We start from the raw sequence: 17,259 nt of genomic DNA, 5'->3' as shown, positions 1-17,259 counted from the left end.
CTTATCATGGCATACAGAGATTCTCAAGGGTTGGATCCTCTCTGTCTTGAGCCTCATCTCCTAGTCTATCAGTTTCATTTCTAGTAATTCTGTACCCTACAATTTAGTTTTAAGCCCAGCAAAACCAAACATCTCACACATCTTTATTTCTTTAATTAGCTACTTTTATACTATGTTTTTCCTTCTCCACCCCAGAGTACCACCTAACAAGTACTTTAGTATGCATTTTAAATATTATATTCGTTGTAAAATCATCCAGGGTCTCCCTGCAAGGAATTATGACTTCTGTTCTTGGCAGTAATGTGGAATACCAAATAGGTACTCTGAAAACTGTCTCAAATGTAACAACCAAAGTGCCAGATAAAGTAAAGAGATAGGTAGATAAATGTATTGATTTAACTGCAGTGCTGACATGACAACAAAGAAATCCATTGTGGGCTAAAATAAGAGACGCTGGGAGCTAAGAGTGGGCAAAAGCCAGTTTTTGCCCTGGGAGTTTTTCACAAGGTGGAGACCTTGGCCTTCTAATTTAAGGGCAACCTTAAGTGCTGGAGACAAGGTGGTAAATCAGAAGGCCCCCAAAAGATGAGTGTCTAATATGAGGCCCACATATAAAGTGAGAGCCCAAAAGGTTCTATAAGGATGAACAAAAAATAAACCTACCACATGAAAATGGACAGTGAGGGACTTTCAGTCTTAGTTTTAGTTTTGGGTATAGGATCCTTCCCCTACCTTCTGAATTTGTAACCACAAGTAGCTTCTCACATAGAACTGTATGTATTTCTGAAATCCTCAAGCAGTGAACTTAAAGTGGTAATCAGAAGTGGTAGTGTTTTTGAGCAACTAGCTGAAAAAACCCGAGTTTTCTCTGGAGCAATTGTTAATTTACCCCAGGGCTCAGAGAATTCTACAAAGTTCCAAAGAAGAATGCATCTTAAGAGACAAGTAGATGGGGCAGCCCAGGTGGCTCAGCGGTTTAGCACCGCCTTCAGCCTAGGGTGTGATCCTGGAGACCAGGGATCTAGTCCCATGTCAGGGTCCCTGCATTGGAGCCTACTTCTCCCTCTGCTTGTGTCTTTGCCTCTCTCTTTCTCTCTGTGCCTCTCATGAATAAGTAAATAAAATCTTAAAAAAAAAAAAAAGAGACAAGTAGATGAATAAAAAAAAAAAAGGTTGAAATGTGGAAAACAGAATGTAACAGTCTAACACCTCTAACTGGAGTTTCAAAAAGAAATGATAAAAAGAAGGGAGAATAAATTCTCAAAGAGAGAATGGCTGTGAATTTCCTAGAATTATGGAAGCTCATTCAGGAAGTTTTGTGAATCTCAAACAGGATAAATAAAAATGAATTCGCATCTAGATACATGATAGTGTAGAACACATAGAACAGTCAGGATAAAGAAAGTATTTAAAAAACAACTACAGAGGAAAGACAGTTTCCTTATAAAGGAGCTACAGTTTGGCATTTGGCTGAATTTTAATAGCAATAGTGGAGGCTAAAAGATAGTGGAATAATATCTTCAATTTGCTGAAAGAAAACTGTCAGTCATATATCCATACCCAGTGAAGCAGTCATTCAAGAAAGAGGGCAAAGCAGAAACCGTTTCAGGAAAAAAAAATTGTGATAGTAATATGTTATTCCCAGGATGATCTATGAGATCATCCTTTTGAGATAGCTCCTTAAAAAATTAGCTTAAAACTTTTAAGTTAACTTAAAGCAAAAATCTGGAAAGAAGACAGCCATCTAGTTTTGTGTCTTTCTGAATTTATGTATAAGCAGATAAACAAGGTACCAAAACAAAGAACTTGTGGGCCATATTTATCCCTGACAGTGTATATTCCCTGAACCCTAAAATACCACTAGGTAAAGGGCAAAACACCAATAGCTGCAAGACTTGACTATATCATGTATTAGTAGGAAAAAAGCGAAAGGGAAATAATGGGGATCAGACTTGGCAACAAGAGAATTCCTCAAATAGTTAACTGGAAAAGCCAGCTGGCCAACTAGCAGATGAAACTGGTAGGTCTTTTGCCTACTCCAACAATGAATGAGTGCAGTGGGCCCTCAGTAAGGACTATGAGGGCATGGGTAGTTTAACCCCTGCAAACTCTCAAAACTGACCTACCAGGGGTGTCTTTCAAAATAGGGCCTCGTCACCCTAAAGGAGAAAATGCAGAAATGGAATCAAAATGGCAAGGAATCGGGGACAAAGGAAAGAGAAGTGCCAAGTGAAAGTTGGGAAGAATAGGGCCAAGACATCTCAGAAAGCAAGCTGCATGTTTGTTTGTTTGTTTGTTTTTAACACTGTATATAACAGAAGAGGGAGCTCTGTAAAATTAGAAAGACCAACTACATTAATAGATCAACAGTATCCAGAGGAAGGAAAACCAGGGACCTAAGTATGTGGAGACCACATGTGGAAGACTGTTTAGTTTTGAGTATTACACTTTGAGAGGAGTAATCATTTGGAGCTCTTAGGATGGTGAGAGAGTCCAAGTCATGCCATTTCAGTAATGATTTAACGAAATTGGGGTGGTTATGCTTGAAAAATAAGGTAGGTAGCATTGGATTAGATTTCATTTATGTAACAACCATAAAGTCCATACTGGGTAGAAATTCAAGGAGGGAGATTTCAAATTTAGTAAAGGAGGAAGTAAATATAAAATTCATCAAAAAGTGCAACATGTCCAGGTTGTAGAGGTTGCTGATCTCTAAAGGTATTTGAGCAGAGGTTTGGTCCTCTGTCATCTGTACTACTACTATTTATTGAACAGCTGCTGTGTGTGAGGTGCTAATATAAGCACTTGACCAGTATTCATGAATATTTACAGTACCCTTTAAGGCACATTTTTCATATGCCGTGCTTATGACCAATTAAAGAGAATCTGGGAGTCTAAAGACCTCACTTCCAATTGAGCTCCTCCCTTCCTCAGCTGTTTTGATTTTGGCAGGGTACTTAAATTTCTAGAGTCAGATTCTGAAGCTCTAAAATAAGGTAATGAGAAAAGAATACCTCTAAAGCTTTCTGGTTGAATCTCTTTGCCTTTGCGTGGCTGATAACTTTTCTGACCACCTAGAGCAGCAGTTTTCAGATTTTGGTCTTAGAACCCCTTTACATTCTTGAAAATTACCGAGGACCCCAAATAGTTTTTGTTATGAAAATTCTATTTATTGATATTTGTTGTATTAAAAATTAAAACTGAGAGGTGCTTGGGTGGCTTGAGGTTAAGTATCTGACTTCAGCTCAGGTCATGATCTCAGGGTCCTGGAATTGAGCCCCATGTAGGGCTCCCTGCTTAATGGAGTGTTTGCCTCTCCCTCTGCCCCCCCACCCTAGTGCTCTCGCTCTTTCTCTCTCAAATAAATAAAATCCTAAAAAACACCCAGCACTTAAAAAAAAAAATTAAAACCAAGAAATTTTAAAAGCACAAACATAGTTGAATCAGCCATTAGAGTAATGGCATCATCACAAGTTAAGCAGTCAGAGATTATATACATTCGGAAGAGAATAAGTGCAAAAACCAATAACTTCTTTTATTTTTTATTTTATTTTTTAAAAAGATTTATTTATTTATTTATGATAGACATAGAGAGAGAGGCAGAGACACAGGAGGAGGGAGAAGCAGGCTCTACGCCGGGAGCCTGACGTGGGACTTGATCCCGGGACTCCAGGATCGCGCCCTGGGCCAAAGGCAGGCACCAAACCACTGAGCCACCCAGGGATCCCCAACTTCTTCTTCTTTTTTTTTTTTTTTAAAAAAATAACTTCTGGGAATTATGAAAGTAGATATGACCTCAAAGATCTGGAAAGTCTCAGCATGTTAGGGGCCTGCCCACCACACTTTAAATACCACTGACCCTATTCCTGTCCTTTGAGAGATTAGAGAATGGTTTTCCTGCTATTGAAAAAGAGTTGGAAATGCATCTTTCCCTATGTAACCAACCTTTGGTATATTTTAGTTTGGAAGATAGTTTAACCTTGTGAGTACTCTATCTCAAATTGAGTAAAGATTTGAATTTGAGGGATCCCTGGGTGGCGCAGCGGTTTAGCGCCTGCCTTTGGCCCAGGGCGCGATCCTGGAGACCCGGGATCGAATCCCACGTCGGGCTCCCAGTGCATGGAGCTTGCTTCTCCCTCTGCCTATGTCTCTGCCTCTCTCTCTCTCTCTGTGTGAATATCATAAATAAATAAATAAATAAAATTAAAAAAAAAATTTTAAAAAAAATAAAAAAAAAGATTTGAATTTGAGTATCTTTCATGATTGCTGAGCTGATCTCCTTTCTTCTGTTATACTTAATTCATGATGAAGTTAGCCTATTTAAGCCTTCTTAAAATTGAAACAGAAAGTTGTTTAATAGCTAATAAAAATAATGTATTAAGTACTCACTTAAAGCTGTCAGACACATCTTTAAACATTTTGCGTATGTTGTCTCTCTAATCCTTACATAATCCTGTAAAATAGAGGTACCATTTAAATAGAGGTACCATCTTTTGCAGATGAGGTAACAGATTTAAAGACATTAAGTCTTTAGAATTTGTATAGTCTAACTACTGAACCTGGGCTGTTAACCCAATGGATTTTTTTTTCAAATTTATGCAGCTGTTTCACTGTCAACTTGGTTTTGACATTGTGCTGAAAGGATACCCTTCTTAATGTTCTTCATTGGTATTGATATTATTCCTTATTCTTACCTCAAATGAAAAACTCTTCTGGAGCCAGGAATGGTTTATCTTTAATCACAGGACTGTGTGATTTCCACTGCCCTGGAGTGTGATTCAGAAAGATAGAGGTTCTGAGAAACTGTGTATCAGATGGACAGTGCTTAAGAGGCAGCATAGCATGCTTTCTGAACCTCATCATCTTTAAAATAGAATCTACATCATAAGTTTGTTTTGACAATGAAATCTGATTTCATATGTAAAACATTTAGCAAGGCCTGGCATAAAGTAATATTCAGTAATAGGTAATACTTATTTTGCAGTTGTGTTGAGAATTTTTTTTTTTAAAGGTTTTATTTATTTAATCGAGAGAGAGAGAGAGAGAGAGAGACAGAAGCAGAGACACAGGTAGAGGGAGAAGTAGGCTCCATGCAGGAAGCCTGATGTGGGACTAGATCCGGGCCTCCAGGATCACGCCTTGGGCTGTAGGCGGTGCTAAACCACTGAGCCACCCATGCTGCCCTGTGTTGAGAATTTGATGAAGAAATGAGACTACAAAGTTGGATAACTACTTTGAATTCTAGTCTATACAATTTGATTTCATTGTTTTACCTAAAATCTTACCAATTTAAACTGTCAGAATACTTGTAATCATATGTAACTCTAGAGCTATATTTACAGATTCAAATATAGCTTTAAGAGCACTTTGTAACTAGTGGGCAAAAGCAATTAGAGTGTTTTTGGGTTTTTGGGTGAAACGGAGATAAAGGGTGTCCCCTTTTTCCTGAAAGGAGCCTAGGGAAAATCTCATATGATTTCTTTTACTTTGCTAGGGGCAGCCTAAAAGTCTTTTTTTTTTTTTTGGATTGGGTCTAGACCCACTGTCCAAGGCCCTGATTGGAAGAAAGATGGTGTTTAGGGGTCTGACAAAGAAGAGTGGTCTTTATCTTAAGAAGGTGCTTTTATATCAAAGAGATCCTTGTGATGGTGTCCTGTTATTGTCACTTGTGCCTTTTGTTTCTCTTGCTGCTGTAAGATCCTTGATTATGCCTTGTTGGAAGACAGGCTGGTCTAGTGGAATGAATCTGAACCTTGGTTCAGGCATTGGTTCATTGTTTTAACATGTTGGTAAATCTTGGTAACTATAGATCGTAGGGCAAGTGACCTTAATCTGAGTCTGTTTCCTATTTGGTAAAATGAGAATAATGATCTCAAGGTTCTCGATTCGATGAATAAGCTGTTAGTTCCTAGTGGGCTCTCTGTAAATGTTTGCTGATTATGGGAATGCAGTAGAAGCATCTTTACTAATCTGAATATAAAACAGGCTTCTTAACTTACAGGATTTCTTCTTAACAATTTTTGTTTCTTTATCTGGAGTAGGTGAATTGCTGCAGTAGAAAAAGGCATATTTTTATGAGTTCCAGTAATTATTCTTTGAGTTAGTGATCTAAATTTGTCTGGGTGGGAAGAATAACTTCAGAGTGAAGGAATCCTATTAGAAACTTGAAGTTCTAAGAAATATTCTTCCTAACAGATCTGAAAGTCACTAGTTTTGAAGAGCAGTGACCACTGTTACTGTCTTCCCAGTTATTTGAATGGCTAAGTTTAGTGGTAAAATCCTTAGGCAGTCCTCATTGTGATAAGGAATTTGAGTTGTGACCATCCCACAATGCTTCCTCTTAGTTTTAGATTGAGTGTACAACACAGCATTGTACTAAGATTGAGGGTGTTTGGAAGTTTGAGAGTGTTTTACAACCACTGCCTTGTTAGGTTTGTCCAGAAATACTGTTTTATAACCTGAAAAATTTTAAAAATTTCTTGTCTGAAAATTACAGATCATTATGTAAGGGATCTAGTTTACTAATTTAATCATCATGACAGTATTGCTTTATTTCTACATAAATAGAGGAGATCTTTGTAAGAAAATCATGATACTTCTTATCATTTAGAAAATAAAAGCTCTCAGTCTGAACTAAAAAGGAAGAAAAAAGGAATGGTTTTAAGTGGATTATAAATATTTCTTGTTAGAATTAATGTTTTAGATTTTTTATTTTCTTGGTGGTGGTAATGGTTTTTGTTTTCTTTGCTTTTTCAGTCACCGTAGTATTGACAGATAAGGACATTGCTGGGCAGTGGTGAAGCTGGCTGGAATGAAGTTTATTTTATTTGGTTTCACTATAATTATACAGTTTTAGAAAATTTTCTCATTTGTATGTCTTACAAAGATCCAACTAGGGTAGATTTTATTTTTCATAATTTTTCAAAAACAGCATATTTTAGCACTGCACTCTCTCTCTTTTTTTTTTTATTCAGACCTTATGACTTTGGTCAGCATTGTATCACCAGTACCAAGCTCATGTTAGAGTTAAAATATTTCTTTTTAAAAAATATTTATTCATGAGAGACCCAGAGACAGAGAGAGAGAGGCAGAGACATAGGCAGAGGGAGAAGCAGGCTCCATATAGGGAGCCGGACATAGGACTCCATCCCAGGTTTCCAGGATCAGGCCCTGGGCTGAAGGTGGCGCTAAACTGCTGAGCCACCCGAGCTGCTCGAGAGTTAAAATATTTCTGTTTTTCAATTCAAATACACATTTCTGAAACTATACTGTGTGCAGTGTGGTCAGGCAGTGTTTTCCCCCAATATGCCTGCTCAACCTTCCAGCCAAGAATTTGAAGAGGAAGATGGAATGATTGTTTCTTAGAGTCTTCTATGAATAGTGATTTTCTGATATATTCATCTAAATTGAGGTCATTGCTTTTTCTCAGTGAGCAAGAAAAGAAATGCAGGCAGCAGGTACCTGAGTTCTAACATACTGACTGAAACCCTCTAAAAACTCAGGCAAGGGGGCATCAAGCAGTAGCAAATGAGAATAGAATTCCTAAATTTAAAAAACAGATAACGAGAAGACATTTTTTTCCCTTTGTGGTCCACATTAACTACCGTGCTAAAACTATGCTAAGATGGGAACTCTATTAAAGAAACAGACTCATTAGTTTTCTATAGACAATATGTTTTCTGTATATAGTGGTGTTTTTCTGAACTTCAAAACTTTATTGTAAAATGATAGAATAGAGGCCAGAGCTACAAGGAGTTGAGTCAGTGCTTGCGGATAGTGGTGCTGTTGTTTTCCTTAAAGATGCTGAGTTATTTCTGAAATTTAGCAGATTCTTGTTTTCTTTGGTCCTGTGGTCATTGGCTCTTTAGGGTAGTGGCTTCAAGATTGGTTTTCCTTCTGATACAATTGCTGTTTTAGCTCTTTCTCATTCTTCATTCATTTAAAGTTCTCTCTACCTGCTATAGAATGTTTCACAGTGAATGATGTGCTGATTCCCCAGTGCGAGGAGTTGTGGACTCTGCAAAAACTGCCACCTTGCCTCTTGAAGTGGAAAAATCAGTATTCTGGGCTTTTATCCTGCCTCTATAATGTGACTGTATCTGCTATTAGTGTAGAGAAGATCCAGTGAATGGGCCCAGAGCTAAGAAGTCCAAAGCCTCTTTCAGCATTTAACAGGCTCACAATGGGAGAGTCAAAGAAGGCAGAGAAATTTTTCCCTTGTCCTCAATTAATACATATATTTTTAATCGAAGTGCTTTTTATGTAAAGTACAATCCATAGATGAGTTTTGACAATACATATGCCTATGTAACCAATGCCTTAGTCAGGATGTAGAATAATTTGTCACTCCCTGAATTACTCTCCATTCCATTCAATCCTCACGTAGGCAACAACTGTTCTGATTACTATTCTGATTACTATTACTGTAGATTAGTTTCTTGTATTCTTAAACATCATATAAATGGTATCTTATAATTTTTTTTTCTGGCTGCTTTCACTCAGCACACTGTTTTTGATACTCATTTTGTTTCATGTATCAAAAGTGCACTCTCATTTCTGTGTACCATTCCATTATATGAATATGTCTCTATCCATTCTTCTGTTGATGAACACTTGAGTTGGGTTCAGTTTTGGCTATTCTGCGTAAAACTGTTACAAGCATTCTTGTACCAGACTACTTTGGACTTTTCTGTTGGGTAAGTACATAGGAGCATACGTGCTAGCTCACAGGCTGCCTGTTTTTATAAGAAACTGCCAAATGGTTTTCTACAGTGGTAGTAACATTTTACAATCCCACTAGCCATGTATGAGTTTTAATTATTTCCTATTTTTATCAACGTTTCCTGGCAGTTGGTCCCTTTTAATTTAGCAATTTTTGTGGATGGAAAGTTGTATTGTGGTTTTAATTTGCATTTCCTTGATGGCTAATTTCACCGAGTACCTTTTCATATGTTTATTCTTTTATATCTTTTCTAGTCAGCTGTTTGTGTCTCACCCATTTTTCCATTCTGTATTGAATGGTGAATGACTAGTTAGTACTTGAATGACTTCTCTGATTGTTGACTTTTGTCACACAGATTTTAGCATTTATATGCAAACTGACACTCCTCCTGCTGCAAGCTATAGTGTCAGCACCTTTCTACCTAAAAGAGGTGGGATCTATTTGTTCAGTGACAGGGTGTGTTTTCCAGAAGTAGACTTCAGTCTTGAACTATTACAAATAGAAATATCTGGTAACAATGTAAGATGAACACTTACATTTCATACTTAAAAACTGTATTCTTTCTGCTTTTTATTTTACAATGTGCAAGAAAAGTTACTGAATCTGTTCTAGGAAATGGAAAAATTATCCTATGAATTTTGTATGTATTTGTTGGTTAACAGTTTAAGAAATTATATGAAGTAATAGATTATATGGACTGTAATAAAGCTATATGTTCAGTTGAGTATCACCTCCTAAATGTGAAGAAAGCCTATATATATTGTCTGTGTATAATTGTTGGTATATCTCTGCGTTTTAAAGCGTAGCATTATAATATATACTTGGTATGTATTTTCGGAACATCCAAAGAGAAAAAAAGCAAAAGTAGTTCCTGTCTTCTTCATGGAATTGGAAGGTGAGACAATTGAAATAGCAAACATGTTCACTTTTCTAGCCTACTTTTTATAATATACATTTACAAAGAAACTCACATGTCAGCCCTCTGTGCTCAAGCTTACTACCCCTTACTATGAACCTGATAGTTACGGCATTTCTTTTCTTTCTTTTTTTTTTAATTAATTAATTTATTTATGATAGACATGGGGAGGGGGGCAGAGACACAGGAGGAGGGAGAAGCAGGCTCCATGCTGGAGCCCAACGTGGGACTCGATCCTAGGACTCCAGGATTGCGCCCTGGGCCAAAGTCAGGCGCTAAACCGCTGAGCCACCCAGGGATCCCCACGGCATTTCTTTTATTAGAAGTCCACGGTCCCAACTTTTTCCTAAATGTTTTACCACTATCTTTTTTTTTAAAACAAGTAGAAGAGGGGAGGTCCTTATATTTAAGACCTGTGCTTGCCAATTTCAGCAAGTTCTGTGACAGAGAATAGAAGAATGAAGGAAGGTGACTTACATTGCCAGATAGGGTTCGTAAAGGGTGGGCAAAGAAATGTGTCAGAGAGAGGAAGACATCTTTTACAAAGATATAGACACATAAGAACATATAGTGTATTAATACAAGTAGATCAATATTGTTGGGTAATATCCAGTTTAAGACAAACAAGTTTGCATTAGGATGGTTAGAGGTGGGACCAGATTAGGAACATCTTGTGTACTGTGCATAGGAGTTCAGATTTTATTCTATAGAATAGTACTTTAAAAAGTTTTGCAGAATCACTTGGTTGCCCATTCTTTCTGTATACACTATTCTCTCCCTTTCTCCAGTTGTCTCTCACAAGCTCTTTCTTTACTTAATATCTTGCCTTCATTTGAGCAAGGGCTTCAGCATGTAAAATGTTTGGAAACTGCCACTTAGGTGTTGACATTTCATGTTCTGGCAGCAGTATAGAGGGTAGGTGAGAGGCATGGCATACAGAAGATGTGAAGATCGCTAGGGATGTGATTCAAATAGTTTGGAGGAAGAGGCACATAGTATCTGCTTATTAAACAGCACTAGAGAAGGGGAATGGATTGTAGATCTATTGAAGAGATACACTTGGGACTTAGTGATGATGTGAGTGGGAGACCAAATTATCAGGACAAAGCAAAGGTAATTTGTAGCAGAAGTGGGAACCAGAATGTTGTCCAGATTTTTCCCTCTTTACCACCTTTTTTTAAACTTTCAAAAAAGTCCCAAGTACACTATTAAGAACTTACTTAGCCCCAGAACCATTTGATAACTTGTCAACAGGATGCACCATCACCCCTAAACTCTTGAGCATGCATTTCTTTTTCTTTTTCTTTTTTTTTCTTTTCCTTTTCCTTTTCCTTTTTCTTTTTTTAACCTTTCAGTTTATTGTGGTACTTTTTAGAAAAGACAACATGTTGACAAAGCCATAACCAAAAGCTTTAACCATTGGAGCAAAAAACTAATCCTGCCAACTGGTTAATTGGGTAAGACATGGAAGCCCACAATTTTTGATAAGCTGACTTGAAAATGCCATTTAAATAAGGTATGACTGGAGTAAATACAAACACCCGTATTTTGATGGAGAAATAAAATACACAAACCAGGAGAAGTACATTTATTATGAAATGTTAAAATGACTTGCAAAAGATCTCACCAGGTATTTTACAAAATAAAAGAAAAATTAATTGAGCAGCAATTTTCCTGGTTGATGTGCTTCCTCAGGCTACTTACTGATTTACTGTTTTCCCCATTGAATCTCCAGTCCTACCTGCTAGGTGGCCTGCAAGCTTCCTATCAATGCACTGACCTATGTTACTACCATCTGGGGAAAAGACTCATGCCAGCAGACTGCCTATTAAATAGTAGGTTCAACATGTAACTTGAGGAGGGAAATAATAACATTAGGCACTTCTTTACTGAGCACTTGCAATGTCCTAGAACATTGGGAGTGTTTTCCATATACAGGTGATTTTAGAATGATACAGGATTGAAATGCATGGGTCCACTTATAGGTGGATTTTCATTGATAAATACAGGACAGTACTGTAAATGTGTTTTCTCTTCATTTTGATTTTCTTTTTAAAAAATTTTATTTAAATTCAATTAACATATATTATTAGTTTCAGAGGTTAGAGGTCAGTGATTCATCAGTCTTATGTAATACCAAGTTCTCATTGCATCACATGCCCTCCTTAATGCCCATCCCCCAGTTACTCCGTCCTCCTACCCCCTCCCCTCCAGCAACCCTCAGTTTGTTTTTTACGATTAAGAGTCTTTAAGGTTTGTCTCACTATCTGATTTCGTCTTGTTTTATTTTTTTCTCTTTCCTCATGATCCTCCATTTTGTTTCTTAAATTTAACATGAGTGAGATAATATGATAATTGTCTTCCTCTGATTGACTCATTTTACTTACTAGTTCCATCCACTTTGTTGCAAATGGCAAGATTTCATTTTTAATGACTACATAGTATTCCATTTGTGTGTGTGCGTGTGTGCATGCGCGTGTGCGCATTCACACATACATTACATACACACTACATTTTCCTTACCCATACATCTGTCAGTGGACATCTGGGTTCTTTCCATAGTTTGGTTATTGTGGACATTACTGCTATAAATATTGGGGTTCAGGTGCCTGTTCAGATCACTACATTTGTATCTTTGGGGTAAATACCTAGTAGTGCAATTGCTGGGTCATAGAGTAGCTCTATTTTCAACTCTTTGAGGAACCTCCACACTGTTTTTCAGAGTGGCTGCACCATATTGCATTTCCACCAAGACTGCATGGGGGTGTTCCCCTTTCTCCACAACCTCACCGCATCTGTTGTTTCCTGATTTGTTAATTGTAGTTATTCTGACTGGTGTGAGTTGGTATGTCATTGTGGTTTTGATTTGTATTTCCTTGATACCGAGTGATGTTGAACAGTTTTTCATGTGTTGGCCATTTATATGTCTTCTTTGGAGAAATGTCTGTTTATTTCTTCTCATTTCTTTTTTTTTTTTTTTTAATTTTATTTTATTTATGATAGTCACACACAGAGAGAGAGAGAGGCAGAAACACAGGCAGAGGGAGAAGCAGGCTCCATGCACCGGGAGCCCGACGTGGGATTCGATCCTGGGTCTCCAGGATCACGCCCTGGGCCAAAGGCAGGCGCTAAACCACTGCGCCACCCAGGGATCCCTTTCTTCTCATTTCTTGACTGGATTATTTCTTCTTTGGGTGTTGGGTTTGATAAAGTTCTTTATAGATGTTGGATACTAGCCCATTATCTGATATGTCATTTGCAAGTATCTTCTCCCATTCTGTAGGTTGTCTTTTGGTTTTGTTGACTGTTTCCTTTGCTGTGCAAAAGCTTTTCATCTTCATGAAGTCTCAATAGTTCATTTTTGCCTTTGTTTTTCTTGCCTTTAGAGGTGTGTCTAGTAAAAAGTTGCTGTGGCCAAGGTCCCAAAAGTTGCTGCCTGTATTCTCCTCTAGGATTTTGATGGATTCCTATTTCACATTAAGGTCTTTCATCCATTTTTTTTTTTTTTTTCTGAAACAGCTTTTTATTAAACAGCAAAGCAAAATTGCAACACAATTTTAAATGTTTGTAAATTAGGTCACAAAAGGGATGCAAAATATTTGCAGTATAACTATTATATTCCTACAGCTAAAGTCATTCATTGAATCTTACACCAATACAAACATATTATTCCATGATTAAAAGTAGCCCAAATCTAACAACCAAAACTATATTAGTGGACGTCTTTACCTAGTTAATATTTTAACATTACTTCCGATACTAATTTCTTACCAAATGGAATCTACAAACTAAATTCTTACAAACTGTCAAAGGGTGCTAAAACTCTGCAAACCAAGCAGTTAGGTTTACAGAAAATTCTGGGGATAAGTAGTGAGATTAAAATACTGAGAAAATATCAATTAGTATACATGTAAAACTCCCATTTATTATTCATGATTCTGATACCAAAACACTCTTCTAAAGGGATTTTGCAAAAGTTGATCTGCTGGGTGCTACAAATAAATGTTAAGACTAAACTCTGTAACTGTTCTCTTCTATATGTGGTTGACATAAGGTTATTTACATTTAATCTACCTTCGTGTGTGTGTGTGTGTGTGTGTGTGTGTGTGTGTGTACCACCCAAAATACCTAGTCTGTGCTAGAGATCACACAAATCTGGAGTAAAAACATGTGGAGTTGGTTACTACTGTTTGCCAAGTATCTTCCCATCCTATTAATGTTTTTCTCAAAATACTCTATTCCAAACGTATAACCAGAGCTCATTTTTTCAGATACCAAGTGGGGTTATTTTGTGCAAAAATTAAGTTTTTAACCAAACCTTCCCAATTTGATAATTCAGTTACAAAGAAAAGTCTTCATACTTATAGCCTCTGTTTTCAACTGATGAAAGAAAAATCAACAATCCTAGCTTATTACTATGACAAACCCTAACTGAGAAAGTATCTTATTTTAGATAAGTTTCAACAATTCAAGCTCAGGTTACTCTCACAGATGATTAACTATTACCTTTACAAATGTGAAACCAATTTTTTCCTTAGAGGAAGGGAAACGAGAAGGAAGAAGCAAATGGAGAAGAGGCACAACATGGTGGGCAGGGTACATAAAGCTTTGCGTTCAGTACCTGATTTTGGTCACTTTTCACAACACGGTGGTTCTTCTATCTCTTACTATGCTTATAATAAAAGATAGTGCTAAACCTATAAATCAAATTTGATAAAACATTCATTTTCAAGTTTCATAAATATATGCATTTCTAATTATAAAGTCTACAATACATTTGCACATTTTTATAGACTAACATATTATACACAAACTCATGGAAGTCTTCCGTTATGCTCTTAATTTTGCCTATATCTGACGTTATCTTCATAAATATTCAATTAAGCCACAAACAAAAGTACTATAACTTTTTAAATCTATCCAAGTTTTAAAGAAAAAAAGATCAGCAGCAATTCCATGAAATAGAAGGGATGTCAATCCCTTACTTTCTTTTGCTTTTTGTGTCAGTTGTTTGAAAAACACTAGAAACAGACATGAGGTTTTCTATATATTGTCCAAGAACTTGGTTTTCTGATTTTAGCTTCAGATTTTCTTCCTTAACCGCATCTACTCTTGCGGAGAGGTCTTCAAGTGTGTGTTGCAGTTCCAACACTTGGTTAATGAGTCGTGTTTTTTCCTCCAGTTCCACCTGATTTTTAGCATCAACTGCATCCATGTCGGCATTCATCATCTCGGGTAACAAGCTTTTGGGCCTTGGATACAAAATCCTTGATGAATGGTCTGCCGTCGGAGGCGCCGGGAGCGGGAGGGAACCGGGAGGACCGCTCAGGCCCCGAAGCCTGGACCAACTGGCCCTTTCATCCATTTTGAGTCTAGTTTTGTGTATGGTATGAGGAAATGGTCCAGTTCCATTCTTCTGCATGTGGTTGTCCAATTCTCCTAACACCATTTGTTTTTGTTTTTGGTTTTGTTTTTGTTTTTTGTAACACGATTTGTTGATGAGACTTTTTTACATTGGATATTCTTTCCTGTTTTTGTGAAGATTAGTTGACAATAGTTGGGTATGCATTTCTTATAAATGAGGATATTCTCCAGCATAATCACAATAAAACCATGAAAATCAGGATATTGGCATTAATAAATTAGGTTTTCTATTCCTCAGACCCCATTTGAGTTTCACTAGTTGTTCAAATAATACCTAACATAATAAAAAGATTCCATTCAAAATCATGGACTGCATTTGTTATCCTTTACCTAGAACAGTGCCTTGATCTTTACTTTCATTCATGTGAAACTTTTGAAGATTATACTGCAGGCATTTTGAACAAGGACCCTTAATTTGGGTTTTTCTAGTGCATCCTCATTAGTGGATTCAGGTTATGCGTCATTGGCAAGAATTTCAAAGAAATGATACTGTGTTACTCTCATTACTTCTTATTAGGTAAACATAATATCAATTCATCTCATTATTCACTTCAGCCTTTCTCAATCTTTTTACATTGAGGAAACACTTAAAATCATCTTATCTTGGGATTCACATAAAAATTGTATTTCCTGCACACAGTACCTCAGCTTGATCAGTAAGTTGTAGATATATTACTTTTATTGGTGATTGTAGTATTCTTTTGAGCAGAGAATGTTCTTTTTCTGTGGATCTGTTTATATTGGCTAATCCATTAGTCCTCTTTTTTTTGTGGGTTCCTTTTTCCACAAACTGTATCTGTCCTAATATAAGTTAGTAGAACAGGTAGAGGAGATTCTATTTTTTTTTTTTCCTTTACTGCTCTGTTTTTTTTTTTTTAACCTTATTCAAATAGGCAGGCCTTATCCGAACTTCTGTATGAGATCCATGAGATATGGTATGTGCAAAAGTAGTTTTCTCTTCATATTTGCAGCTAAAAAATGATATTTTAGCTAATTTTTCTTGGGGGAAAATACAACCCCCTGGTAATTAAGCTTAGCTTACTTTCCTTGGGATAAATCGCTTTTATCTTTGCATAAATTTTGCAAACTCCTATAAAATGTGATAAATTTCACATAACTACCTTAAACCAAAAATGGGACTTAATTATTCTTAATGTAGGCTCAGCAGATTTAATTTAAATAAGGGTTGTAAATTGATTTTAATATTATTTACAACATGAAATTTTTTGACAGTGTTGAATAGTAAAGCTTCTAAAACCATAAACTAAAGCAATATGAATAAAAATATTGCCTAGACAATCTTTTACACAAGACTTAGAAAAAATAATTTCTTAGTGATATCACATTTGAATGTAGTCCTACCAGTTAGAAAAGTACTTCTTGGGCAGCCCGGGTTGCTCAGCAGTTCAGCGCCGCCTTCAGCCCAGGGCGTGATCCTAGAGACCTGGGATCGAGTCCCACGTTGGGCTCCCTGCATGAAGCCTGCTTCTCCCTCTGCCTGTGTCTGTACCTCTCTCTCTCTCTCTCTCTCATGAATAAATAAAATCTTAAAAAAAAATAGTACTTCTTTCATTAGGCTCATGTATACATAAAATGTGGTTTTTTGAAAGCCAAAAATTATTACTTCATTAATATAAAAATTGTATTTACCTCATGTACTTGTTTTATGTATCACAAATGTCAATTGAGGGTCAAACACGAGATAAGCAGACACAAATTTCCTTTTCAGCTGAAATGAGACTGTTTCTTAGCTTACTCTTGATGTTCATTAATAAGAAAAACGTTTTTTGAATGTGTGAGAAGTTGAGAACTGCAGCATAACGTTCATTGGTTTCTGATGAATAGCAGGATATTCTTTTCTTCGTAGAAACCCAGTACTGGTCTGGGCAGATCAGTAAAATCATGCTGTATATGACTGCAGCTCTTTCTTTTTCTCAAGGCAAATTCTCACAATCAAAAGATTCAGAAAAAGAGTTCTGCCCAGTGATCATTTATTTTGAACAGGAAGAAAATCAGTTCACTTTTGTTCTGTAGCTTCTCCAGGTGGTTTCCAATAGGACTTGAGACTTGATGATATCCTTCTTTAGTTAAGCCTAAGCAGCAGTGGAAGTGTTTCACAATCTCTTTTTGTAATATGGTGTTTTCCAAAGGTGCATTTTCCGTTTAAATTCAAGAAACTTGTCCCTTAAAGTCAAAG

At 36.7% G+C, this 17,259-nt stretch overlaps 2 protein-coding genes across 4 annotated transcripts in view; one reads left to right on the top strand and one right to left on the bottom strand.

Annotated features, from left to right (window-relative positions):
- Nucleotides 1–17,259, top strand: part of FBXW7 (F-box and WD repeat domain containing 7) — a 231,238-nt gene that overhangs the window by 112,166 nt on the left and 101,813 nt on the right. The gene's annotated exons all lie outside the window — the stretch shown is intronic.
- Nucleotides 14,557–14,966, bottom strand: LOC100683388 (short coiled-coil protein). The gene has a single exon (XM_038559032.1). It carries the CDS (start codon nucleotides 14,866–14,868, stop codon nucleotides 14,620–14,622), a length of 249 nt encoding a protein of 82 aa, XP_038414960.1. The 5' UTR covers nucleotides 14,869–14,966; the 3' UTR covers nucleotides 14,557–14,619.

Source organism: Canis lupus, chromosome 15 (assembly GCF_011100685.1).
Source record: "Canis lupus familiaris isolate Mischka breed German Shepherd chromosome 15, alternate assembly UU_Cfam_GSD_1.0, whole genome shotgun sequence".
Taxonomy (NCBI): domain Eukaryota; kingdom Metazoa; phylum Chordata; class Mammalia; order Carnivora; family Canidae; genus Canis; species Canis lupus.
The sequence above is the reverse complement of the archived record's forward strand: the minus strand, read 5'-3'. Positions and strand labels throughout refer to the sequence as shown.

Bases quoted from the DNA above. Each gene is read 5' to 3' on its own strand.
- LOC100683388 (XM_038559032.1), bottom strand. From the start codon at position 14,868: ATGATGAATGCCGACATGGATGCAGTTGATGCTAAAAATCAGGTGGAA.